We start from the raw sequence: 26,566 nt of genomic DNA on the forward strand, positions 1-26,566 counted from the left end.
TCAGGTTTTGTTCTACGACATAAAACACGTCAGTAAATACCCTACTTGTGAATTTTGAAGCTTTTACATGTCGTAAAAAAGGCGGTTGCTAACAAGTTGCTCAGTACGACTACAAAGCCTGTCGGAGACATTAAACGTCATCACCCCCGAACAGGCGAGAGTGCTGGCAGTCCGCCATTACAGCTTCTTATTTAGCTTAAACAGTCCGATTTCCCCATTATACAATGTTTTTAAAATAAAGTGGCCGAAATCAGTTGAAAGCTTAGTGGCGGAGACGTCAAGAGTCATGCGACTGTTGAGTAGTCACGTAGTCCGTTAAAGGCTAACGTTAGCTTTTTACTTCTGGCGATCGCATTTCAGCTTCAAATGTGGTATGAAAGGTGTTCATATGTGAAGATTATCTCGCTGAACAAAACCTGTAAGTATCATAAACTTGTGTTAGCCACAGAGCTTATTTTCTGACATAATCCAAAATGCAATGCAAAAATCACATTCACTTTCTCTTCCGGGAACCAGCGCATGCTAAACTTCTGGGTTTTGACGTCAGCCCTGGCACACTCTATTGGTGTTGTTCATAAGTTTCTGAATGAGAGATTAGTGTGATTTGAACAGCTTCCTGTGGAGATGGCTTGGGATGCACCCATTTATCAGCTGATCATCAGTATTCACAGATATTCTCCTTGCTGACTGCCATCAGTCTTTCAGCAATAGGGGTGTCATTGTTGTGTTACGTCAATTTTGTGCAGACTGAAAAGCAGGGCTCCAGACTAACGCCATCCCATCGTCACAGGGACAAAAAACATGGGACAGGATGCCTTCGGGTTAAAAGGACGACATTTCAGTGCATCAGGAGAACGCACCCTGTTGTTTCTCTGATAATGCTGCATTGTAAACAACAAATCTGTGCTGAAATCAGCAGGAGGACAGCTAGTTAACATTAGCTGTTAGCTGTTAGCAGTCAGTGGCTGGAACTAACAGCTAACAGAGGTTGCACTGAGTTACATTACGATGCGTTCAAGCTCTGTCCAGTCAAAATTAGTGTTTGGCTATGGTAAATTATAACGTTATAATGTGTTCAAATAAGGAATGCACTGATTTATCGGCTTGACTGCAGTTGGCGTATCAGCAAGTAAGACGACATGACTGATGGCAGTGGCGAATGTTTTTCTGTTGTGTGACATCAGTTTTGCACAGACTAAAAAGCAGGGCTCCTGAGCATGTAAAAGAAGAATACAGTGATCACTGTTGTGTGATGAGGTGTTGAGCGGCAGCTGGCGAAAGCACAAAACATGTTTGGGGTGAACAGATATCTTCCTTGGTAAACACACTATCGTCACGTCAGTGATACACACCCTATTGTTTCCCTCATAAAGCTACCTTAAGAACAACAAATCCACGTTGACATCAGCAGGACATGAGCTAGTTAACGTTAGCTGTTAGCAGCTGGTGGCCGGAACCCACTGCTAACGGAGGTTAGTTTATGATGCGTGCAAGCACTATTTAGTAAAAGGGACTATTGCGTGAAGGTAAATTGTAATGTTATCATGATGTGTTCAGTGTAATCTTGTAAAATGCAGTTTTTGCAAGAAACTTGTTGATATTTTTAAAGCAATCTAGAAAAGCTTTTGGAAAGGGAATTATGATATATATAGTAAAGTAGTGTTTTTATGTGAAAGGTTTTATTAAAAGGTTGTTTCTTGTGATGTGTGATTGAATTTGAGCTCATTCAAAGATAATAAGGCCGTTTGATCACTTATAAACAGTTCAGTTATTTTTCCTGTAGTGTAGATGTCATTGTTTTTCTGCCACAAAAAAAAACAACAAATCATTTCGGTATCCGTACCGGCCCAGAATTTAACATGGGTGCATTTCTAGAGATTTCACTTCTCAGAGAAATCTCTCAGTGTCTGAAAATTCCTTTAACTATCATACTGTCTGCTTCCTGAGGTCGCCTCAGCTCTGCTAACCTACATACTGTGTGTGTGTGTGTGTGTGTGTGTGTGTGTGTGTGTGTGTTCCCAGGCTGCAGCTCCATCAGTGTTGCTAATTTGCAGATCTTTAATGACAGTGATTTTACTGCACAGGCAGTAAAACAGCTACATGTACAGTATCATATTATGGCTCTAACAACTTAATTAGCCAATATTGTGGAGCCCAGTCGTGTGTGTGTGTGTGTGTGTGTGTGTGTGATAAAGAAGCAGACTGATCTTTCTGGGTGTTCTTCTTCTCTCGTCCTACTTTCCCTTCCAAGGAGGGAGGAAAGTGGGACGAGCGACGAGGCAGCAGGGGGACCAAACATTGTTCTCTGTTGTGTCACGAGTAAATTATTAGACGACAAAACAAACACACTGATTGTTTTCTTTACGTTTGTTTTGTCCTGAAAGGGGAATTAAACCCCTGCGGCTGTGTCAGTACGCTGCTCTACACATGAGCCTGAGCTGTTCTCAGGGAGAGGCACAGTGAGTGGATGTGGGTGGATGTTCACTTGAACTACTCGCTCTGTGTTATGTAACAGTCAGATTGTGTCGGTTGTTCTGGAGAACAAAACATGGAGATTGGGAGAGAAATGGAGCGAGGGAAACGAGTGGAGGAGGGGGAGAAGGAGAAGAAGAGTGAAACATCCAAACTCATTCTGATTTACTTGTAAAAGTATCAGGCTGCTTTTGAATTTATATTTTCTTACTGACAACAGATCCGATGAAAAGCCCCAAACCATTGTGTTTGTCTGTCTCTCAGTACGTTTCCAAGCCCATCACTTCCTACTGAAAACATAACTATAAATACAGACGTTGATATAGATAGACAAACCTATGGAATTCCACTGCAAATGCAAACTCCGCTGTTAGCAAAAAGCAGTGACGTAGATCGCTAATAATAGCAACAATAAGTGAAAAGGTTAGTTCAGATTTTTTCGGACGTGGGTTTGTATGAAGTACGTATCCATAGTCAGTGTAATATTTTTACCTTGCCATCAGACAGCCCTTTTTAACGATAACTGTTAACGATATCTTATATCGCTGTCTTCTAAGCTACTAGTCCTTTGACAAGAACAGAATTATTATCTCACAAACACAAGAGTCGCTGGTCTCCCGCTGCCGCCATCGGTTAGTTTCCGTACTACTGTGTGACTTTTCATCCAAACTAACATGGCGTCCACAGCAGTATGTCGCTTACCTTGTGGGCTGGTTAGGGGGTTAGAGGAGTTTAGATAATTGAAAGATCGATAACAATTCTCAAAGAAGGCTTGGCTCAGTCACAAAGATGCACATTAGGCGGGTCTTAGAAATCGTAGAAACCCAATTGGCTGTCGGTCTGGCCACACAACAGTCCCCAGTGGCCTTTCACGTCTACATATTACATGCTAGGCGTCGTCCTGCGTCTGCTGTTGGCGTTCCACGACGCCGGGACATCAACCAAAGCATGTGGTTAGGTTTAGGAAAAACATCATCGTTTGGCTCTACAGTCATACAGGAAGTGAACACGGGACTCCTGGGTGAAAGTCTGGGGTTTGTTGGACCCATCCACCTCCCCTCCCGCCAGCCATAAAGGGACTTTCAGCATTTTATGTCATTACCGGCAGCGTTTAAACCTGACATGGTCCAGTGGCGTATCATACCACGACAGCAAACGTTTAAACACTCTAAACCATAGTTTTGTGCACTAATACTAAAATCTGCTGACTCAAGCAAGGTTTATGCTTCTGCATACCTACGATGCAGAGATGCAACGTGCACCTCCAAAAAATTGTAACCACGCATTGGGGGCAACGCAGACCCAACGCAGACCGCAAGAGCTATGATTGGTCCTTCAAACTACATCATTTCCAGCATTTCGCAAGGTTTCACTTCTGCTGCAGTACCACAACACCACCATTTTCAAAAATCGAGCCATTCAACGGGCGTACAGACCATCGATGCAGTCGCCTCCCTCTTCGTCGTCATTGTAACATTTGTAATAAGAACATTCGTTGTTCAGTGTCGATCATTTTGAGCTCCACCAACAGTCTTTCTGTCTCGGTCGCCATCTTCCCTGTGACTAGAGCAAAGCCGGAAGATAAACAAACAGTGAACGAGCAACGACCATAGACGTCACAGAGTCTAGGTAGGTATATAAAAGAACACCGCGCCCCCACGTCACAGAGTCTAGGTAGGTATATAAAAGAACACCGCGCCCCCAAGCACTTTGGCGGGGAATTGCATAGCAACATAGACCAACAGGACGCAGAGCTATGATAGGCACACAGCAACTGTGGAGCAACGGCATGCTCGAGTTGCATCGAGCGTACGCAGAAGCATAAAGAAACTTTCACATCAAGGCAACACTACTCTGAAGCTACAGAGTGATATGAAAAAAAACAAAAACAAAAAAACCTGCAGTAATGGACCCACGCTGTAATGATTATGGCATGTTGATGTTAAGCATCAAACATTTAGCCTCCACCCTTTGTCCATTCTCAAACATGGAAAACATTAACATTAAAGGACTTTGCTGCACCCATTATTCTTCGTTTGTTGTACTTTGATTTGGGATCTTTTGGAAATTCAGGTCCCATGATGCTTTGGGTATGCAGACACACAGCTGTGGATTCTGTAAACTATGCTGTGAACTACAACTTGAGTGTGTATTTGTTTATATTTCTGTGGATAGTCTCCATATGAAGTGTGCAGAGTGATGGATCAGCAGCTCCTGTTGGCAGTGTCCGGGTGGATGTGCAGATAACTCTCACTGGATCACTTTGTAAACGTGCTGATTCTCAGGCAAGATCTGGAATATGATTCTGTAATTTCTCATCTGATTTATGGAAGTTACTGAAGCGTTATGACTCTGAGAAGGAGTTCGGGTTTTGAGGCAGATTGCAGTGTTTGACCGCTGAGGGTTTGAAGGAGCTTATTTGTCTCCATGAGCTGTGTGTGTTCACTTTAACAGGAGGAAGTGTGTATGTTGGTGAAGAGGCAGAGGCATGATGTATTGGAGACTGACCTCTGCAGCGTTTGTTTTGACTTCTGTCTGTAAAGTTTCAGTGGAAGTCACAGTGGAGGCACGATCTACACACAAACTGTCCACATATAAAAATAGATCCATTATAAAAAGCAGAAATTATTTCCTGTGGCAGAAATGCAAAGTAGACCTGAGACCATTTTCTGAGGTCAAATAAAGCTCCTTCTGGTCGACGAGGAATGTTCCAGTAGCACAGGAAAACAATTTGGGGAGTGTGTGTGTGTATGTGTGTGTGTGTGTGTCTCCCATAAACAGACCATTTAAAGCAAATCTTATGTGTTCTAATGTTTTTTTTGTGAATGTGTGTGTGTGTAGGAATGACTGGTCGTCCCACAGGAATTCTACATGACCTATTTCTATCGACCCATGTCCATCTGTCACAACCTCACACACACACACACACACACACACACTGTGCATCTATGTTTAGATCTAGAAAAACACTTGGCCGATCTGCAAATATGCATTTTTTGCCCCAAGATAAACATGAAACACACACACACACACACACACACACACATATAGTATTACACACACATGCCCACACATTTGTGCAGCAGCCGATGCATGCAGCATCACACACATGCATGTTTGCACATGTGACTCTGCATCCATGCAGAAAAGTCTCCCATGGTTGTCATGGTGACCTCAGCCCCTGTCATCCTCTCTTTCATCCTGTGTCATGGCTATCGTCGTGGATGGAGGCATTATATTTTTGGGTTGGGATAAAATAATGAAGTGATGACACTTTATATCCAAAAGGTCAAAGGTCAACTTCACTGTGACATTATAATATTCTGTATAAAACACTTTCCTGGACATTATTCAGCGTCATATCTCAGGAACAGAAGGGGAGACATTTGGTCAGATACAAGTTGATTCACACAGTGACATACGTCTGTCAGTGTTTTTTGCGGTGACAGTACTCGCCTCCGCACCTGCAGATGCTCGACTAAATAGAGTTCAACCCTGACACTATTTTGTAACAGCACCGTCCCTTCATCCTGTGCTGAGCTACTCCCAAGACAACTGTGATTGGTTGAGAGAAATACAAACAAGCCAGATTGTTTTTCTCTGATAGATAATCTGTGACACAGCGCTGTGGAGACACGTCTGCCCATGCGAGGCTAGTACCTCGGTATCATATCAGAGCTGATGGCTAACAGCAGCAGCTACTGAAACAAAGCAGATTATCATCATCATCATTATCATTTTCATCACCATCAGCACAAAACGAGTCTGAGGCATCAAGTTTTCCTCCCAGCAGCACCAGCATCCTGGACTGACTCCACCCGTTTGAGAGCTGGCTGTTTCCTCTGTAGTCAGCAAGTGGTGAGGACACCGCCAAGAAAACCCCTTCCTCTGACACACACACACACACACACACACACACACACACACACACACACACACACACACACACACTCTGTCCACATCTGTGCTGTGGACCAAATGTCTTGCTGTGCTCACGGTCTGTGAGGTTTGTTGTTTTGTCATAAAAGCCACGAAAAGCTTAAAATAAATGTTGCTACACCTCCATTATTACAGATGTGTTTTGTCAGAGGACGAGTGTGTCCGTTACATGAACAGACAGAAAGTCGAGTGTGTTTTATAGTAACTGTTGAGTTCAAGTACCTGAATGTTTATTTCTTTGTGAAAACAAAAATTTCTTTGGCTTCTTATTCTCTCTGTTTTCTGTCTTGTTGTTACGTGTTCTCTTCTCTTAATCCATCACTTCCTCTCCTTACACATGTACGTACACTATAAATTATGTCGTGTGTAGTAGAGTGCAGCACGGGCTACATATTTCTGTCCGAACCCGACCGAGCCTGAGAGAAAAGTACCTGAACCCGTCTGAACCCGACAGTCATTCTGTTTTGTTATGGCGGCGATGTAACCCGGCGGAGGTTTGCGAGCTTGGCTAGAGGGTGTTGAAGTGTGCGCAGCCCAGTTCTGTGCTCTGGCCCGTCAGGAGAATCACAAACTGACCGAACTGCTACAGAACTACTGGCACTGCCGCAGACAGCTGACCCAGTCACACACGCAGCTACATACACAGTCCTCTGACTGCAAGAGCACTCAGAATCGTCTCTGGAGCTTCAGAGATGAACAGCAGAAACAGCCAATGTGTGTGTGTGTGTGTGTGTGTGTGTGTGTGTGTTATGTTCAGGTGTTGTCACGTAAATAACAGATCCCAAGCAATAAACAGGACAGACAATAGGATTTTATTTATTTTTACACTGCATTTTCACTGAAAGCTGACCAAATACGACCCGAGCCCGAATACAATTTATACATTTTTGACCGAACCCAGCCCGACCCGTCGGGACCCGTTGGGCTCGGATCAGGTAGCCACACTCTAGTGTGTAGATTTGAGTTTATTTCATGATGATGATGATGATGATGATGAGGATAAGGTTTGACACTTCGTTTTTACAGTTTCTGTTTTGCGCTGGGGGTGAGACTCTGCTCAGTGTCAGCTGTCCGTGGTAGTGTTGCTCTTTTGGTTTGGTGCTATTTGTGTGTGTGTGTGTGTGTGTGTGTGTGTGTGTGTGTACTCTGGGTGTGTGTTGTAGCTGCATCCTCTGGTTGTGCAGGAAAAGGAGAGACTCCTCCCTGCAGCAGTACAGTAATGACAGGCTTCATTACACCACACACACACACACACACACACACACACACATACACACACACACACACACACACAGTATATATTTATGTTAAAGATCTTCAGGCAAAACAACAAGGCCACCTGACTCTGCAGAATTCAGATGTGAACCATGAGGACCAGAAACATCTTCAGCCAATCAGAGCTCCACTAACATGAGGCTCAGCAGCCAGAGTTTGGGCGTTTTCACACCTGTAGTTCGGTTCATTTGGTCGCACCAGGGGGAAGATGTGAAACATTATTGTATTCTGCTTTTGCTTTGGTTCCTGTTCACACTGACTTTCTGCAAACACACAAACAAGAGTAAACATGAAGTTCTACTGACTGACAGGAAGCTCGTTGATTGGACAGTGTTGCCGTTTGTCACCCTGCATCATCAGGACCCACGAGGGGAAATCACATTCTGGTGGCTGACAGACGTTTATGCAGCGGCACTTTAATGCTGCTAAAGTGTTTCTATTTCTGTTCTTTGGTTTCACAAAGAGCTCACAGAGAAATAACTGACTGTAAGCATTATTAGGAGGCTGTTATCAGACTGAGAGTCAGTCACATGTTCTGAATAACAACTAACGTAGAGACGGGATGAGAAGAAGGCGTCTTGTACAGTAATGATTTGGGGCTTCATACTGTGGGATCACTGTCACACACTTTGTAATGGACTTAATAAACAGACAGAGAAAATAGAGTCGGATACAGTGACGGCAGTTTAGGTCCTGATTACACACACAGCGTTTTAGCAGCTGGAGGCGGCTTTCTGTAATTGTTTTAAATGAGAATGAGGCTTTTTGCTCGTGGTTTTTATGTTGTGACGCGCCTCGTGTTTCTGCGCTCCGTCGAAAAGACTTGACAGAAAACACGGCACTATGGTTCCTTAAAAAGTTATTGAAAAGTTTGGACATTTTGTTCATAAGATTCGTTGGAACCCTGACAATCATACATTCAAGATAGTGTACCATAATACCTTGATACTGCTCAAAAGCTGACACAGTAAACCACATAAGCGGTATAAGAACTCACAGAACAGCGAGCAGGAAGACTGTAGAATGACAGATATGCAGGACAGACTGTGTTCTATGCAAACAATCATAAATCCTTCTGGATGCAGTGAGAGCATGCTGCTGAAGTGAACCGTTAGTTTGTTTCCTCAGGGTTTTACGACAGGAAGTGGTGGGGTGAGGTGGTAAACCGCTGAGATCCTGATGTGTCTCGTCTCATGATCAGTTTAGCTGAATGATGACGGCCTCAACAATGACCACACCCACTGTGATGGGAGTGGTTTGAACTCTTGAATTGACCCTTTGGATGGTTTAGTTTCAAACACTGATGAAATTAAAAGTCACTTCAGCTGACTTTTAATGTCTCCCTCCCTCCGTCCTCGTCCTGCTGTCGTGTAGTCGGATGACAGAGCTCTGTGTTAATGAGTAGGCAGGAAACATTCTTGTGTCTCAGCTGCTCAGCCTCCACATTCCTGCTCTGAGTCCGAGTGTTTGTACAGAACAAGTCTTTGTAGCTCACATCCCTGCTCACATGTTGCCTCGGTGCACTGCAACACACACAGTGAACTTTCGTGATACCTGCTGCCATGGAAACGTCTAAATGGGCAGTGTGTAATTGGATCTGGATCAACAGATCGTACTCGTATTGTTTGATTCAGTGTCACAGAGGTCAGGAGGTGAACGAGAGCATAATGTCGAGGAAATGAAACTTCAGGACAAAAGTGTCACCACCTCAACATACAACACCACAGATACTGCACTGTGTGTTTTTAATGATCACCTGCTCCGTTTGTTTTGAACAGGAAGAGACCTCTGTGGAGAATTCAGCTCCTGGTAAAAACCTCCTGAACAATGAACACTGAAGGAACTCTAGCCCGCAGATATTTCAGCTGGTTCCAGTCTGCAGTCCTCACTGGTAGATGCCACAAAATCCCCCAAAATCTGACACACTGGACCTTTAGAATAAGAGCAGATCGCTATAAAGGATGGCTTCTAACTGGAATAAAAGTGATACTGATACTGATAGGACAGATTAAGTGCAGGTATCCTGCTAACTGAATGACAACACCCATGTTAGAAGCGTTGTCTGGGACAACCACATTCCCCCGTCCTTGTGCTGCATTTTGCAGCAGGTCTGCAGTGTTTGTTTCGGTATGACTTTGGTGTCCTGCTCTAGTTTGGAGAACATGAGACAGCAGTCTCCTGTCCTCTGTGAGATAATGTGCTGTTAAAGTCACATATGAATCCACTGACCTTTAAGTCCAGGCGTCACAGGTTAACACCACCCTTACTGCTGCACTCAAAGATTCCTCAGCTTTATGCTTCACTTCTCTGTAGAGCTTGGGTACAGCTGTGTCGTTGAAAAAATGTGGGGGGCGGAGTCACATACCTGGGTTCACATGTTTTTAGCCAGTAACAAAAGCCAACAGCGCTGTATGGACACAGATCTTTGCACATGAAGTAGATGATGGACTGGTAGTTTTGTCGGGTCCATGTCATTGGTCTGACAGCCCATTGGTCTGACAGCCCATTGGTCCGACATCCCGTTGTTCCGATATGTGATTATTACTGTATTTGTGTACCATAGAGGATCAGCAAACGCAACACAAGTAGGCTACTGGTCGAGATACAAGTGTCATAGAGAGGAGAGAATGAAACACCATAACCTCCTGTTATTAGGTGCAGTGCTGAACGGCTCCCGGCGGGCGTATTTCTGCCTTGATGGTGCACCTCGACCGGCTCTGGGTCAGCTGGGAAAGGCTTGAGGCGGAGCAGGTTCACGGCTTATGTGTTTGCCACTTTATTTTTCATTTTAACCCACACCATGATCTTTTCCTGACCCTAACCAAGTGGTTTTTGTGCCTAAACCTAACCAGACCTTAAACACAGGGCATCATGATGATTTCGGAACAACGGGACTTCAGAACAATGGGTTCAATATGGTCGGAACAATGGGCTGTCGGACCTTGTTTTGTCGAGCTAAGTGTGTCCAGTGTTGGTTGATTTTTCGTCAGAGCGGGTTTAGTGTTAGCTTGGTTGTCAGCAGCTAACGCTACCTCTGGATAGTGGAGTGTGAGGTGAGCCCTAATGTTCGTAGTATTTTATTCTCATATAACACTGTTTGCAAATCATGTGTCATATCCAAGTCCTGCTTTCCTTTTGTGTTACAAAATCTAAAATAAGTCCAGACGTTTGACTTAAACGCCGACGGCACATTTCTGGTTTCTTTCTCTAGTGCCTCCATTTTTGTTTTGGTCTCATTCAGCGGCATTTGTTCCTGCTAAAAGTCGCTGACCTCACCAGGAAAAAAAAACCTCAGCACCATCTAGTGGACCGAAAAAGCAACTGATTTTATTATTCTGATATCAACAGTTGTATTAAAATGTGTGTTTGCAAAAATTAATAATGTATAATAAAAGATTGGTACTTGGCGTCCGTGTATCGATACAATATCGGCATGCAAAATATTACGATACTATGCTGTATCGATTTTTTACCAATGGATGCACAAACAACTACGCTTACAAGTGGATTAATTTGATAGTGAAGACAACCTGAAAAAATTTTGATTCTCAGGCAAATACTGCAGTTATATTTCTCATTTCTGATTTATGGACGTTTATTTACGATGAACATCAGAGATAATGATTTCTTTTGAAAGTGTACTTGAACAAATAGCTTTTCTACCTTGATCTCCTCCATGAGCTGTGTGTCACAGCTGCTGCTTCAACTGTTAACTGTGTTGACAAGCTGTCAAATAAGCGGTCACACTACAATAACTAACTTCCTGTTGTTTCTAGAACATGCACCTGTCCCCTTCACCTCAACATACTGCGTATTTGCCCCACATCTTGGGGAGGTTTGTGCATCTATACATTTACAGCAGACTGTCCTGATTTGCATCTGAAATTATGCTGAGTAGAGTTTAGGGTAAGAAAACCTCCCCCAGCATTCTTCTTCTCTTTTCCTCTTCTTGAGGTTAAAGTTCGCACCTTGAAAACAATGCACTGACCCACCACATGACCTCGATGAGATCACTTCCTGTCCCTTAAGAGTGGGACGGTGTTGCTATTAACACAGGAAGGGTGCCGTGCTCAGTTGCCTCAGTTCTAAGGAAATCTGATGGACAAACTGTTGTTTTGTTTTGTCATTGACCACTGGCAGCGAGGTCTGAGGATGAAGACTGTCCAAAGTGCTTTATATACACTTAAAAGTAACAAAATGTGATCATATATACAAGAGCCTGAAACATTAGATCACCATTAGAAGGCAGCAGGGAACGATAGAGCTGTAAGCCACAGAAGACATGTGGCAGAAAACACGAAAAATGATGGACAGAGCTTTGATGAATTTGACGACAGCTTACGTTTATGTTGAGACAGTAACTCGTAGTTTGTTTCATGTTGTCATCGCAATAAAATATCAAATTTGGGACAGCTTAGCCGAGCGATAACCTAAGAGTCTACTAAATCAAAATGTGCATATAGCTAAAGTAAAGCTGGTTGCAACAAGCAGCAACTATTTCCCTGCTGCAGAAATAAAAACAACACCTATATTTGCTGTCAGTGAGTAGTATATGACCAGCTGCACCCTCCTGATCTTTACGATAATGTGGATATTATAAATCGTAATAACATTTACCTTGAGGAGCAATTTGCTGTAAAAATGCTTAAAACGTTATGATGGATCTTTTGCTGATGCTGCTTTGGGCACGCTGCTGAAGAATCTTAATGTCAAGCTCTAAATATTCGTCTCAAACATAAAATGCTTTTTCTTAAAAGGTTTAGAGACTCTGCTTTGCTCCTCATCCTCGGCGCACTAATGTGGTCCAACACAGTACAGTTACAAAGTGTGTACGGCAGTCCTTGTTGTAAACATGAAGGCCGACTGTTAGCACCCCTGTACGCTGCAGCAGCTCGGGATAAATGCTCATTCATGGTCGTCTTTATCAGCAGCTGTCGATCAGGAACAACACTGAGGAGGCTGAAACCTTGAGACGCCGCTCGCTGCCAGCTTCAGTTGTTTATCTCTGCTGCTGCTGCTGCAAGTCCAAACAAGTTAACTGGAGGGAATCTGGCCTTAAACTCCCACACTTACTCAGCTTATATCCTCTGACTCATGTCAGAGCTCAGATGCATTATGGAAGAATCTCGCAGGTTAGAGGAGCTCATTGGTTGATGGTTTAAATCCCTGGAGACTGGAATACTGGTTGGGTAGTGTGGACAAAAAATTATTTGCAGGAGCTATCGTTGTGTTTTCTTGATTCTAACTTTGAGTCTGTACGGTCTGATCGTAGTGTATATGAGAACCTAAGAAATGACATTTAGCCTACTGCTTGCCGTACACCTGTTTCAGCTGGCACTAAGGATAGCCACTGATAGCTAGTGGGGAAAACAAAAGTGCTGTCCTCTTCCTGTTTTGGTTGCGCAATGGTTGATGCACTTTCATTGTGCAGCAAATTGAGCCTTCATTTTTCTGGGAGGTCGTATCGCGTTGTGCAATCAACTTCATAATGAAAGGTCAAAGCAAAAAACTGTCTATCCATGTCTGTTTCCACATTAAACGTGAGTCAGACCTTCAGTCTCTGTCACAGCCGTGTCTCATGTTAAAGTCTGCTGGTGTTTAGTTAGAGATGAAGAACTGAAGCAGACGTTTGCGCCCACATGAAAACATCAACATGAAACACAACAGTCACATCACAATGACTAGTTTTGTGCAGTTGCAAAGGGTCAGTCATAACGGACTCTAAACAATATGTTCAACACGGCTGCCAGAACTGGTCCATTCATTCACACTCAAATGTTTGGCTGTGTGTGTGTGTGTGTGTGTGTGTGTGTGTGTGTGTGTGTGTGTGTGTGCGTGTATGTGTTTTTGTACCCTCAGGGAACTGATGCTCACTTCCTGCTCAGTTCTTAGGCCACCTCTTGTGTCTCTTCCTCACTGATTGATAGAATTTGTTTCCTTTAAGTTAGAAAGTGGAAACCAGCTGAAATACACCAAAGTAACCAGGTTCTTTTAAATCTGTATCGACCAATTTGGGGTGTACGTCATAGCTACGTCATTGTAGTTGCGTGCACATTGCGGTGGCAGAAAAATAAGTGGAGAGAAATTGAACCCAGAATATCGTTGTGAGGAAACTGTTTGAAGCTTTACAGAGATGCCAATGGTTGCAGGCCATTAAACCAACGGACTGGACTGATGACATCATCCAGAATCCTTTTGTCCTCTTTGGCTGAAATTGATCTGACTCAGGGGTGCTGGCTCTACGTCTCTTCTTCACATCTCACATACTCATTGTGTCTGTCCTTCCCATCCTGACGTACATCTCAACCTTTAACCTCTGACGATCAGCCTACATTAGAGCATGAATTTGATGTAAACTAAAAATCTCGCAGCAGTAGTTGTATTTACATTGTTCTAACAGACATTAAACAATGAAAAGTCAATATGAAGCCAGCCATGCTAGTGCAGTCAGTTATAGTTTGACTTGTGTATAACAGCCCATGTCTTGTATTGTGTTGTTTTATGTCCTTGCTGCTGGCTAGGCCGTACATATCTCTGTAATTTATAAAAATCATATGACATATTTCAGTATTAAATGTCCTGGACATGACCACAAAATACCAAATTGTATGCGTGAAGAGATTTGTATGCCTTGAGTTTCTCTTTCCGTGTCTGTGTATATACTTGCTGCAGCACTACGCAGCCAAAACGCACAATACTGGTGGTGTCCACTTGGGGCAGACAACAGAAATATAACCCGGAAATCGGGTGTGCATGCCGGGTGTTGTAAACAAACATGGATGCCCTTGATATGCTTGATGAGGTAGAAGAACTATATCACTATGTAACGTCGTAGAAACATCATAGAGATGCGGGTAGTTCCGCACCAGGTCTGTCAGCCTCTCTTCCAAAGTTTCCATCATTGCTCAATTGAATGCAGATCACGCATGGCAGCCATGATGCAGTCACGTTAGCGTTGTTTGCAGCAAGTATATTACTGGCCTAAGACAACCTGTCTTCTGCTGGGAAAGCCTTAAAATAATCAAAGGAGGCGTCCAGGTAATCCATACTTATGAGTTGCAAGTTTCAAAACGTTAAAATAATCGTAGAAGGCATCTGGATGATCCTTGTTCCTGTTATTACATGTTGGTGCTTACACTGACACCACTACTGCAGAGGTGTCTCTTTCTGCCACTACTTTGATCCCACCTGCAGTAATCAGACGTCTTCCCAACCCTGCGGCTCGACCTTATTTTGGAAGTATGGCTCACTTATTTTCAGCAGTATCATTGGCTGATATCTGTGCTGCTTAATAAGGTCAGTATTTGTGGCTGATAATGACCCAACAGATCATATTAGTGCAGTCCTAATAATATTAACAGACAGTTTTGATGTGGCATCCCAAGATACGTGATGTTTAGTCATAAAAACAAGCTTGCAAATACAAATATATCTTTGGTAAGCTGAAACGATCATATTGGACACACAGATGTATCAGTCAGGCATGGTCTGTAGTAGTAGTGGTCGTAAACTGTGTGTGTGTCACGGGTTGTGTGTCCTCAGGCCTGTATCATCACTTGTGTCACCTCACATGACATCATGCGTAGAGGCATTCAAACGTAACCTGACAGATGTGTGTCTGATGTGTCCTCAAAGCATCTCCTTTCTTCTGTGTGTGTGTGTGTGTGTGTCCCACATGGTGCAGTATGAGTGTTTTTATTAAGGTCACTGCAGCAAAAACAACGTTATGATTTCCACTGTATTATTTTAGAGGTTAAAGATATGTGATGGTGTCGGTCACTCACACACACACACACACACACACACACATTCTGCCAGTAACAGCATTGTGTGTGTGTTTGTGTGTGCGCATGTGTGTGCAGCCGGTAGTTGAGTCAGACTGCTGCTGTTTGCTCGGAGGATGAAAGCGGCTCTGACTAACTCTTTGTTTCTCAGCCACGTTGTTTTAAATAGCACTTCCTGTGACTGCGTGACCCATGATGCAACGCTGCCTGCGCTGTGATCGAATATCCACGTTCCTCTGTCTAATGACAGGATCACTGCCGCAGTTTGTAAAGTCAGGTTTGTTTGAAGCTCACAGTCTGGCTGAGCAGCAACATCACTAACCACCAGCTTCTTAAATGTGACACTGAGCTGCTTCTCTGTTTTATGTCACAGGAAACGGGATGTTTGGAGTTTCGGGCTGTTGGTCAAATAAAACAAACCAGCTCACCCATCACCATGGGCTCTCTGGGCTTGTTAGGGGCATGACACATTAATTAATCAATAATATGATGAGTATTTGTTAGTGGTTGCATTGCATGGTTGATTTAAGGCAAATATGTTTTTTTTTATATAGTTTCAATGTTTGAGTTCATCTCCACATGTCCAAACTAGAGCTTTGATTCACCGCCCAGACCCGATCAGGCCCAATTCAACCCGTCACACTCGGACAGGCTTGAATCGGGTTGGGTTTGCAACAGTTTCCTCACAGCAAGAGGGTTCCTGGTTCAAACCCCAGAGTGGGGGAGCCCTTCTGTGTGGAGTTTGCATGTTCTCTCTGTGTCAGAGTGGGTTTTCTCCATAGGTGTGAATGTGAGTGTGTGTCTCTTTGTGTCAGCCTTGCGATACTGCGATAACCCCGTCTCTCGCCTAATGTCACTGGGCTAAAAGATTTAAGTTAACTTTAGCTTTTAATATTTTGACATTCCCAAAAAAATGTTTTCACGGTACAGATTTGGGTTTTTAAATCAGGCTTGGCCTCAAAACTGCTGCAGTGGCTCTGGCTTGGGTCAGGCTTGGACAGAATCTATGGAGGTTCACGCAGGGTTAGGCATTATTTTGTGGGCCCAATCATAGCTCTAGATGTTTTTAGCGTAGCTCAGCACAAAGATGGCAGCAACTTGGCGAAACTGTTAGCCTAGCTCTATTTAAAAAAAAAAAGAAGAAAAATCCACCTCACAGCAACTCCAGAGCTGATTTACTTTATAATAGTAGGTTTTAAGAAAATGAGGCAGACTTATATGAGGAGATGCAGCTCAGTGTAACAAACACATTAGAGGGAAGTTCTGACTGTGTGACGTACAGTTTATCAGTGTCTGCCTTTGCTTTCAGTCCCCCTGATGCTGAAGATGCGTTGATGTAATCGTCACGTTTAATGACTCTCCTGTTACCCAGGAAAATGTCACATTCTTGCCAAGGAAAGTTTCACTTTTAGACACTTTTGTTTGAGGGAGTATTTTCATGCCCTGTGCTGGCGATAGCCATGACTGAAGGCGTTATGTTCTCAGGTTATCTGTCCCATTTTTGTGAACGCGATGTCAAGAACACCTTGAGAGAATTTCTTGTCCACTTAGATGCTGTGATGAACTGATAAGATTTTGGTGGCCAAAGGTCAAAGTTTCTGTGAGTTCATCCTTGAGTCCAAGTGGGTGCTTGTGCCAAATTTGAGACAAGGTGTCCACCAGGGGTCGCGTTAACTGGATATTCTCGGCTGCCGTTTTCACACTGCAGAGAAAAAGTCATTCATCTGCTTCATGTAGCCAAACGCCCTGGACACACCGGACGCGGAACCGAAGCGCAGCGCCCAGCAGCGGAGGCAGTTTTCAGTCAGCGCCCATGTTAACCTATCTGACTGCCCACACAGGCCGCTGAGCAGAGCGGAGCGCCCGCGGAGGCAGCGCTTCAGTTCGGCATCTGGTCTATTTTTCACGCGAGCCACGAGCGCTTCTGTCATGCTGGATCGAGCGGATCGTACCAAACAGGAATCGGACACAGAAAAGACGAGAGAATCCGGCCAATTTTCAAAATAAAATAACAGCACGCACTGAGGAACGTGAGGAGAAAATACCGTGTTTATAAGTCAAAATAACACAACAGTGCATAACCGAACACATTTTTCAATACCATAATCACTTCATTACAATTTTAATTTTGTGTCACCGAGCCTACAGGCATAACTACATAACGCCCTGGACACACTGGAAGCGTTAGTGACGCGTTAGTGCCGTCCGGTGTGTCCAGGCCGAAGCCTAATGGCACGGGTGTGTGGATGTCTGTTCATCTTTTCGTTCATGTCCTTATTAATACACACTTTATAACTTGCTTGTTGGATTTATTAAAAACAAATGAATGAAAACTAAGTGTCTTTGAATATCTTTATTATCATTTAAAAACGAAAATTAAAATGACCGGTAAAAATAGATTATGACCAGATTTTTATGACCCTGTCGGTCAAAATGACCGGCGACAAAAAAGTCTAGCGCAACGTCTGGTGTCCACATTTAAATTGTGCTGATTCTATAGATTCTCTGTGCTTCTGGGCGGAAAGGATCCATGTTTAAGAATTTGTAGCTTCTTTCCAGCAACATCCATGTAACATAGCATCTAAAGAGAGTCTAAAGAGTTTGGTCAGACATGGATGAAAACTGTGACTGCAATTTGACTGGTTTGCGGAGGCTTACAACAGTAATGCGGTATTTCTCTTTCTCTTTTGGTGGCTAGGGTAACAGTTTCCCCCTGCTTCCAGTCTTTGTGCTAAGCTAGGCTGTGGAAGTGGGCACAGAGTTGAAACATATATCTCATCTTAATAACAAATAAAAGGTGAACCACTTTTTAAAGGTGATATGTGAATTAAAACAGAGGGAGAAAATAGGAATGTGGCTATTTTTTGAGAAAACTGTAGTGTTGATTGGCAGCAGTGTGATCTGTGTCTGCAGGAAGTGACTCCACAAAACATTTGATTACAGATACTCAACAGAAAGAGGATTCATGCGAGTCGTGGCTGTTGTATTATTTGTTGTTCAGGCTTTGAACCTGAACTCTGAATCCAGCAGAACGTCTCCAGGGTTGTTGCCTGCAGAGGAAATGAACTCTTGGTGTGTTCTCGCTCCGTTAACAAAACAAATGTGTTTTCAAGAGTTCGGCCTCACCAGAACAATGTGCAGTAATTGGCCTGACATTTCTTGGCCTTATTTGGCCGCTGCTGATAACTGAAGTTGATATTGTTGTTGCTGAGCTACGGCAGGATGTGATGTCACCAATCCTGGCCTTGAGCAGCCGACCTCTTCCCGCTGACAAATACTGACTTCCCTGAGTTTGACGACAGTCGTATCTCAGATTTTGCTTCATTGTTGAAATGTGAGGGCTTAATGCAGAGCACAAGATTCATGTTCTTTAATTAAACCCTCAAATAAAATGACAGGCAGTAAATATGGTGCACTGTAGGGCTGTCACTGTTAATTTAAGTCAGACTTTTGTTTCATTGTGGGAAAAAATGAAATATTCAGACGGTAATGATCAGTTTTAATTCAAAATGTACATGTAACTCAAGCAGACATGTCTGTATTTGTAGTATCATTTATTGAATTACGTCCTCTTCTCTCTGCAGACCTCTCAAAGAACAGACTGGCCGACGTCCCCACAGAAGTCTGCCACCTGGTCGCCTTGGAGACACTAAACCTGTATCACAACTGCATCAGGACCATCCCAGACAGCATCATCGGCCTGCAGTCACTCACCTCCTTAAATCTCAGGTACTCATTCACACACACTGAGGTGGTTGTCTTCACTGTGTCCTTACTGTACCAGGGAGAACATGAGGATCTTGAGAGGGTGTTGCATTCTGGGTATGATGCAGCAGCATCTTGATAGCCCAATGTTGTTGTTAACTATTTAAAGTTAATTAAAGATATTTTGAGTATGATTGTAATTCTTAATTTAGGCTGAAAGCAGACGTACTGCTGCTGCATCATGACTGATCACCTGCATGCTTTCATTTCCAGAGAGCTCCTGAAGCACTGACTTTACTGCTGTCGCTCTCATACAATATTAACATAAACTTACTGTTTCATAAATTGCAGTTAAAACATTCACAGTGCTAATTCAACACAGACTGGAAAAGATCCAGTTAAGAGACGTTTCAGATTCACACCGAACAAAAAATACAACAAATCTCAGTCCTGCATTAAATGACATTATCAAAATAAAAGAATAATTCTGTTTTATTACAACCGGTTTTTATTTTTTTAATTTTATTAGCTTGTTATTGTTGTGACAGTTAATCAATATATTTATTTTTAAATCCCAGTATGGCCAAGTGCGATATTTAAATGTCAGGAGCTGTATTTTTTGATAAAGGTTAAATGTGTCACAGCATGTTATTATAAATGAAGCACTGTGGTGCTACAGAGACGCTCCAGCCTGCAAATCATATTCCAGACATAAGGGAGCATACTTGTTTGGTACCGACAGCAGCAAAAGTCCCATCATCATCTCTGTTATATTTTTTTTCATTGAAAATTAAATGCAGAAATTACCATTCCTGCTAAAATCGCCACTAATAAGTCAGTTGCAATATCTGTTAAAATAATCGCAGTAAGTTGTTTTTTTTCCAGATAGTGCAGCGCTTTAAAGGGCTACATCATCCAAATGGCATGTTGTACATGTTGTTATAACTGTGTGTGTGTGTGGCTGCAGCATCACACTGAATCAGAGTGATGAAGCAAAAATAAAAACAGTGTCATTGTCCTTTATTGTGAGCAGACTGTGTATTGTGTGTCGGCTTAGAGTCTCAGCGCTCCCGCTGTGTGAGTCACTGCAGGTGTGAGTGTGTGTTTTGGTGTGTGTGTGGTGGCATAGATGCTGCAGGGTGAACTGCAGAGCTTGCCAAGTGTCGACAGACACACAGAGTGTTCAGTGGACTGTTAGTTAACCCAGAAAACTTTCACACACACACACACACACACACACACACACACACAGTGTAGCGCTCTCTGTCAGGTAGTGTTTAAAGGTCGAGGTGTTCCTGCTGTCTCCACACTGTCGTCACTGTGAGACTCTCTGCTCCTGATGTGTGACTCTGATCTCTATTTAAAAACATTAATGTCACCTCTTAGTTTGTCAGTTTGATACAAGCTTTTAGACAGTTTACATCTAGAGTTGAAATAACTGATCAGTTTGATCATCAACTATGTTAATAATTTAGTAATTGTTTTAAGTTTCTTTCTACCAGAAACACCAAACATTGTCTGGTTCAGGCTTCAGCTGTGAGGATTTACTGCTCAGATATGTTTTATATCAAAATTACCTGAGTATCGTTTAGTTTTGGATTGTTTGTCTGGCAGAACAAGACAATGTGAAGACATTACCCTCCAGAAATAATGATTGGCATTTTTCAATCATATTTTATTGACCAAATTATCCTATGATTTATCAGGAAAATGATAAAATGGAAATAATTATCAGTAAGGAAATTGGTGACACAGATGGAGAGGTGGAGGCCTGATTGTAGAATATTTTTGGCACGTGCCAGTTTTGGTTTTTGTCTGTATGTACATTTTTAATTTGGATCCTAGGTATTGTTTTTTAAAGGAGACCCCAGGTCTGTTTGTTTTGTAGAGGAAGAGACCTCTGTGGATAATTAGGTTCACAGTAAAAACCTCCCAAATGTCTGGATCAGATAAAGGTGAGCACACGTTAACTTATGAGAGAAAAGGGAGCCACTGGTGTTTGAGATACCAAACAGATGCACTGATTTGTAATGTGAAAGGGTTTTATTCAGTGCTTTTACCAGCCTGGTCCGGTTGTTTTGGAGAGGAAGAGACCTCAGAGGATAATTCAGCTCCCAATTAAAACCTCCTGAACAATGAGCACTGAAGGGATTCTAACCAGGAGAAGTTTCAGCTGGTGGCAGTCTGCACTTAACCCTAACCCCACCAAATCCCCCGAAATACTGATTTTCCTCAACCATCATGTTTTTATTACCAGTGAACCGGATCTTTTCCTCTTCGCTGCTCAGCTTAGTTGTCTTCGTCACACACACACACACACACACACACACACAGTTTTCTGTCATGGTGTTATCACTGAGTTAATTAGTAATTTAATGAATAATCGATTTGATCAGGTTTTTAAATGCTGATCTGGTGGGAAAAATCAACCACAGTGCATGAACACATGACCGCAGATGTGTGTGTGTGTGTGTGCGCTTGTGTGCTGCGCATCTGCATGCATGTGTGTGATGTCTAATATTCATAAACACTCTGGACAGAAAGGTCTTTATATTTCACCACTGAAAGAAAGGCTAACACACACACACACACACACACACACAGAGCCTGTCCTGTCACAACAGGAAGGACGCTCCGTCTTCCTCTCCAGGAATCATGCAGCGTTATTTTTAGTGTCTCTAAAGTCAAACAGCTCAGTGTCACATCTGAAACAGAGAAGTTTCATCCGTGTCAGAGGCTGTTAGAGGTGTGAATATAAGAAGATAATGTTGATACATGATGTAGAGATGTAAAGCCTCAGCTGGCTTTACTGATAATTTGCACATGTTAGCATGCTAACACGCTAAATTAGCATGATGAACATGGTGAACTTTGTACCTGCGAAACATCAGCATGTATCAGAACTTTGTGTGCTGACGTTTAACTCAAATCACAGCTGTGCCTCAGTGCAGACACACTGAGCTGCTGGAGACGCTTAGTGTTGTTTTTCTCCATTGTCTCCCGAAAAAGTGTGTGAGTGTGTGTGTGTGTGTGTGTGTGTGTGTGTGTGTGTGTGTGTACTTGTTTTTCTATCTCGGTGGGGACGTCGACCTGAATACANTAAAAACAAGTATGTGTGTGTGTGTGTGTGTGTGTGTGAGACCAGCTGGATAAAGTCACTTATATGTTTCCTGAAAGTTATTTTCAGAGCTGAGTCAGAGGGGGTTTCACAGTCCTGTGGTGAATATGCGTGTGTGTCTCTGTACAGGACATCCACATGTGTGTGTGTGTGTGTGTGTGTGTGTGTTTCTATTTTACTGGTCGGACATTAAAGACGCTGTTTCGTTTGCTTTTCTCAGTGAGATTTATTTGCCCAAAGTGCTTTACAGGCAAAAGTGGGGGAAATTAAAAATTAAAAACGGACATTATGTCAGCCGAGAGGATGTGCTGGACGTAGCTGAGTAATATTATATCAAATTATTATCAAGCATTTGCATGAAACTGTTACTGAGTCAGTGGTTTGCTTAAAGAGAGTAAACTACAACAGGCGTTCAGACCGACAGAGGAGGATACATCTCAGCAGCCAATCAGAGAGCCTCCAAAGGAGACATCACAAAACCCTTTGTTGTTATTATTGTCATCATTTCTGCATTCTTGAACGTGTCAGATGTTTTACACCTTCCCCTGACAATCGCAGGTTGAAGCTGAGACTTGACTCAAGGCAGAAGTTTGAGGCTCACAGAGGAAGCAGCGGATGAGAGGTGTTTATATGTAGTTAGAGGATGAGTCAGCAGGAAAAAGGTTAACTTTAGTTTAGCCCCCCGGATGAAGACACTTCACAAACTCAGATCAAATACAGTAGAAGTAGAATACCGTAAAAGTCCTGCATATGTGCAGCATTAGTACTGAACGTAATACATGGTTACACAGTCCGATAATCTACTGCCTTTCCATCAGAGCTGCCTTTGAAATATCAGCAAAACATTTGGCCTAAAAATAGTCATCCTGAGCTGATCAACAGGATCAAGTCTGATCAGCCTTTTTTATATAACAGCCATAAAAACCCATTCAGTCACACTCCTTTGTTTGTTTGCTCGGGTATGACAGCTGCCAGGTGAGTTCGTTAGAGCTTATTGTCGTCTGACGTCGGGGCCACACAGCCCACATCAGCAGCTGGCTGCAGCTCATCTAGAGATTTGGAGTTGTGGCTGTTTTCTCCACATGATGTGCACAGATCGCAGTAAAACTAGACAGTGAAAATGGTCTGTTGAAAGTCACATTGATGTCGTCACACCAGCACCTTTCACAGCTGATGTCTGCGTCTGTACAGTGTGTCTCAGGCATGAAAATAAATTTATTTTTAGCTTCACAGTTCTTGTTTGTGTTGCAGTGTGAAGCCCTCTGGTGTGTCTGTGGACAGAATCACTTTATTTGTTAACACAAGGCTTTTATTGTGAAATATTGATGGACATTATTGTGGAGCTACATTTGTTTCTTTATTATTCAGAGTAGGTTTTGCAATCAAAAAAAAAGATTTGAGAGCAAAAGTATCAATATTGCAAGTAAAAAATGATTGAGTAAAAAATGCAAATCCAGAAGTTTTGTTTGTGAGTCTGTTTTTTTTTTTCGTTTGCAAGTCAAAAAGTTCTGCAAGTAAAAAGTTGAACCTGGTGGGCGGGGCCTAAACTGAAAGCTGTAAGACACGTCTCTATTGGCCAGTCTCGATCAGAACGATAGCTTGCAAAGCAACATGGGAGTTCTGTAGTTCACGGGGAAGTCAGTGCGGGAGCTGTGGCGAAAATCAATGAGCAGTTACGTTTATACACAACTAATAGTAGTAAGAATGTTTTATTTCAGGGTGTCCGCGAGGTCTTAAAAAGTATTAAAAGTTGATAAATCACATGTCGGAAAATTAAGGCCATTAAAAAGTATTAAAAAGTCTTAATCGCGATTTTATGAAGTATTAAATTTTCTTGGCATTCAAGCTTTGACAAAAAGTATCCATGAATGTATAATTTATTTTCCTACTTGCGACTATTACAAACAACGATGTGTAGGTAGACACACTTGGACTGCCATCGGGTGTGTGTGGGGGTGCTGAGCGAAAAAAAAGTCCAAAAAACTTAATAACTTACAATTTATGGCGAAAAGGCCGTTTCTTGCAACTCTAGAATTAAGATAAAAATATTCACAAACGAAAAAACACTTGTGGTTGCTGATAAGTAGTGTTTAACTTTTGATTTTTCACTCTAAAAATTAAAACCCTCGGCGCACTGCAGCGCTAGCAGACAGATGCGTGACTCAGAGCAGCATGTGTCACTGACACCAGACTCAGAGCGCAGCGGACCGGTGGAAAATGTCACCATCAGCATATTATCTGACATCAATAAAATCTATTTTATCATTATTTTGAGTCACATTGTTGAAAGAATTTAGTCGTCTGTGTTCAAGCAGGATAATAGGTCTCCATTCATTGCACGTCGGGCTTTCTATTTCCTTGTCGGAGATGTTTTATTTTTTAATTACATGATAGCTATTCTCCCTTAACTCACCAGTAAAGAATACCTTTGTTTCAAATAACCCATGGCAATAATAATATCCCTGTTTTCTGATTTACTGTGAAACCTTTTTAGGCAATTCATGCAACAGTCAGACCAGATGACTTCTTTACTCGGCCTAATGGGGCCGGCCTGACCAGATGACTTCTTTACTCGGCCTAATGGGGCCGGCCTTTATTTGTCAACCAACCAAAACCAATCAATTAAAAACACAAACTGGAACTGGAACATGAAATCTTATATGCCTAACAGACATTGCTTCTCGTTCTTTGAGTTTACATATGGCTAAAGGGGAAAAAAACAACCGTAAACGGACGGCATGATTAGTGTTGCGTTCAAGGTCCCCCCCAAAAAACGGGAGAAAAAAAGGCTGAATATTTGTTTTTGTTTTTTTCACAATCGAATCCCGTGCCATCAAACGAAGCTTCGAAGCTTCGAATTTTTTGGGTCAGCCCTAAATCCCACATGCAGGGGGCTAGCCATAAGGTTGTTGTTTTCAGCAAGTTGGCCTTGAATAGCTGATGTTGAGCTGTAGAGCTGTGCTTCTTGTTATGACCTGCCTTTGGTTTAATTTATTCTTCCAAGCTTTATTCCTTCTCATCTTATCTGAGTTCTGTTGTATGTTTGTGCACCATAGATTTAATTGCAAACTACAACTGTTTAGTAAGTTAAAGATGCGTTGCTGCTAGCGACAGCTTAAAGTGGCGATGAGGTCTTAAGGTTTTTTTGGAAGGTCTTAAAAAAGTCTTAAAAAGGTATTGAAATTAACCTCAGGATTCCTGCATATACCCTGTATTTGAACTGGTGCATGTAGATTGCTTTTGTTTAGCCAGGGCAGAACTATTCGACGGCGTAACTGTCAGTACCATCGATGCCCCGGGATGTAGCAGTAATGCTGACTGTCGAGCGTTTCCAGTGGGAGAGAGGGGATCGTGGGTGTAGCCCGCTCTATATGGAGCCACGTCAAACCCACCAATAGAAACTCTTCTCTCATCCATCAGCATAGGCCCCGCCCATTAAGTGCAGTTGAACTCGCAAGCAAAGAGGACTGATTTATAAGCAAAATGATCTCATGTTTTTACTTACAAATTTGATTTTTGATTGCAGTTAAAGAAATATGCTCTCAAAACAGTTTTATATGATTGCAACAAAAAGACCTCCGTACATTAAAGGCAAACTCCATCCATCCATTTTCCACTCACATATCCGGAGCCTGGTCACAGCTATTTTTGGGGTTTGCAGTGTCATTTTGTCGGCACTGCATACTTAGACTCACTGCCTACAAATGTACCTTGATTACATCTTGCATGACAGGCATCATGGTGTTAAAAAAATTACAACCCACAAAAGAGATGGAGTGGATGCGTTCATGTAGCTCCTCTCTCTTCCATCCACTCAAAGTGCTTTCACACTTGTTGTCACATTCAGCCTGGTGGCCGAGGCCACCATACAAGAAGCCACTTGCTACGCAGTTAACCTTTCACACACACTCACAATAAGCATGATGTACACTGTAGAAGCGGCTCTACCCTGCTTTTTCAATTTAGTTTGTGTGTATGTGTTTGTTTGCATTTCTGCACTCACGTGTAAATACATGCAGGAAAAAGGAAGTGTTGATATATGGTGATGTTTTTTTTCCCATGTTGCTCTCTTGTGTGTGTGTGCCACAGAACAAACAGCAGTAAACACTTCCTGCGTGTGAATGAGAAATCACATTATAGAACACATTTATCCTGTGATGCATTCACTGTCCCACGTCTCTCCATTTAATTTTAATGCTGCGTTGGAAGATTTGGTGCTGAAATATTCATATGTTCAGGCTCTGCTCTCTCATTCAGTTCCTCCTCATGTCTG

General features: G+C 42.6%; 1 protein-coding gene across 2 annotated transcripts in view; it reads left to right on the forward strand.

Moving 5' to 3' along the window:
* The window catches only part of lrch1 (leucine-rich repeats and calponin homology (CH) domain containing 1), a 117,881-nt gene that overhangs the window by 25,466 nt on the left and 65,849 nt on the right, over nucleotides 1-26,566 (forward strand). For both annotated transcript variants that reach the window (XM_050049651.1, XM_050049652.1), the window contains exon 2: nucleotides 19,055-19,199. In XM_050049651.1, coding sequence (XP_049905608.1) covers nucleotides 19,055-19,199 — 145 coding nt within the window. The remainder of the gene's footprint in view (nucleotides 1-19,054; nucleotides 19,200-26,566) is intronic.

The sequence above is a fragment of the Epinephelus moara genome, chromosome 7 (genome assembly GCF_006386435.1).
Source record: "Epinephelus moara isolate mb chromosome 7, YSFRI_EMoa_1.0, whole genome shotgun sequence".
NCBI classification, from domain to species: Eukaryota; Metazoa; Chordata; class Actinopteri; order Perciformes; family Serranidae; genus Epinephelus; species Epinephelus moara.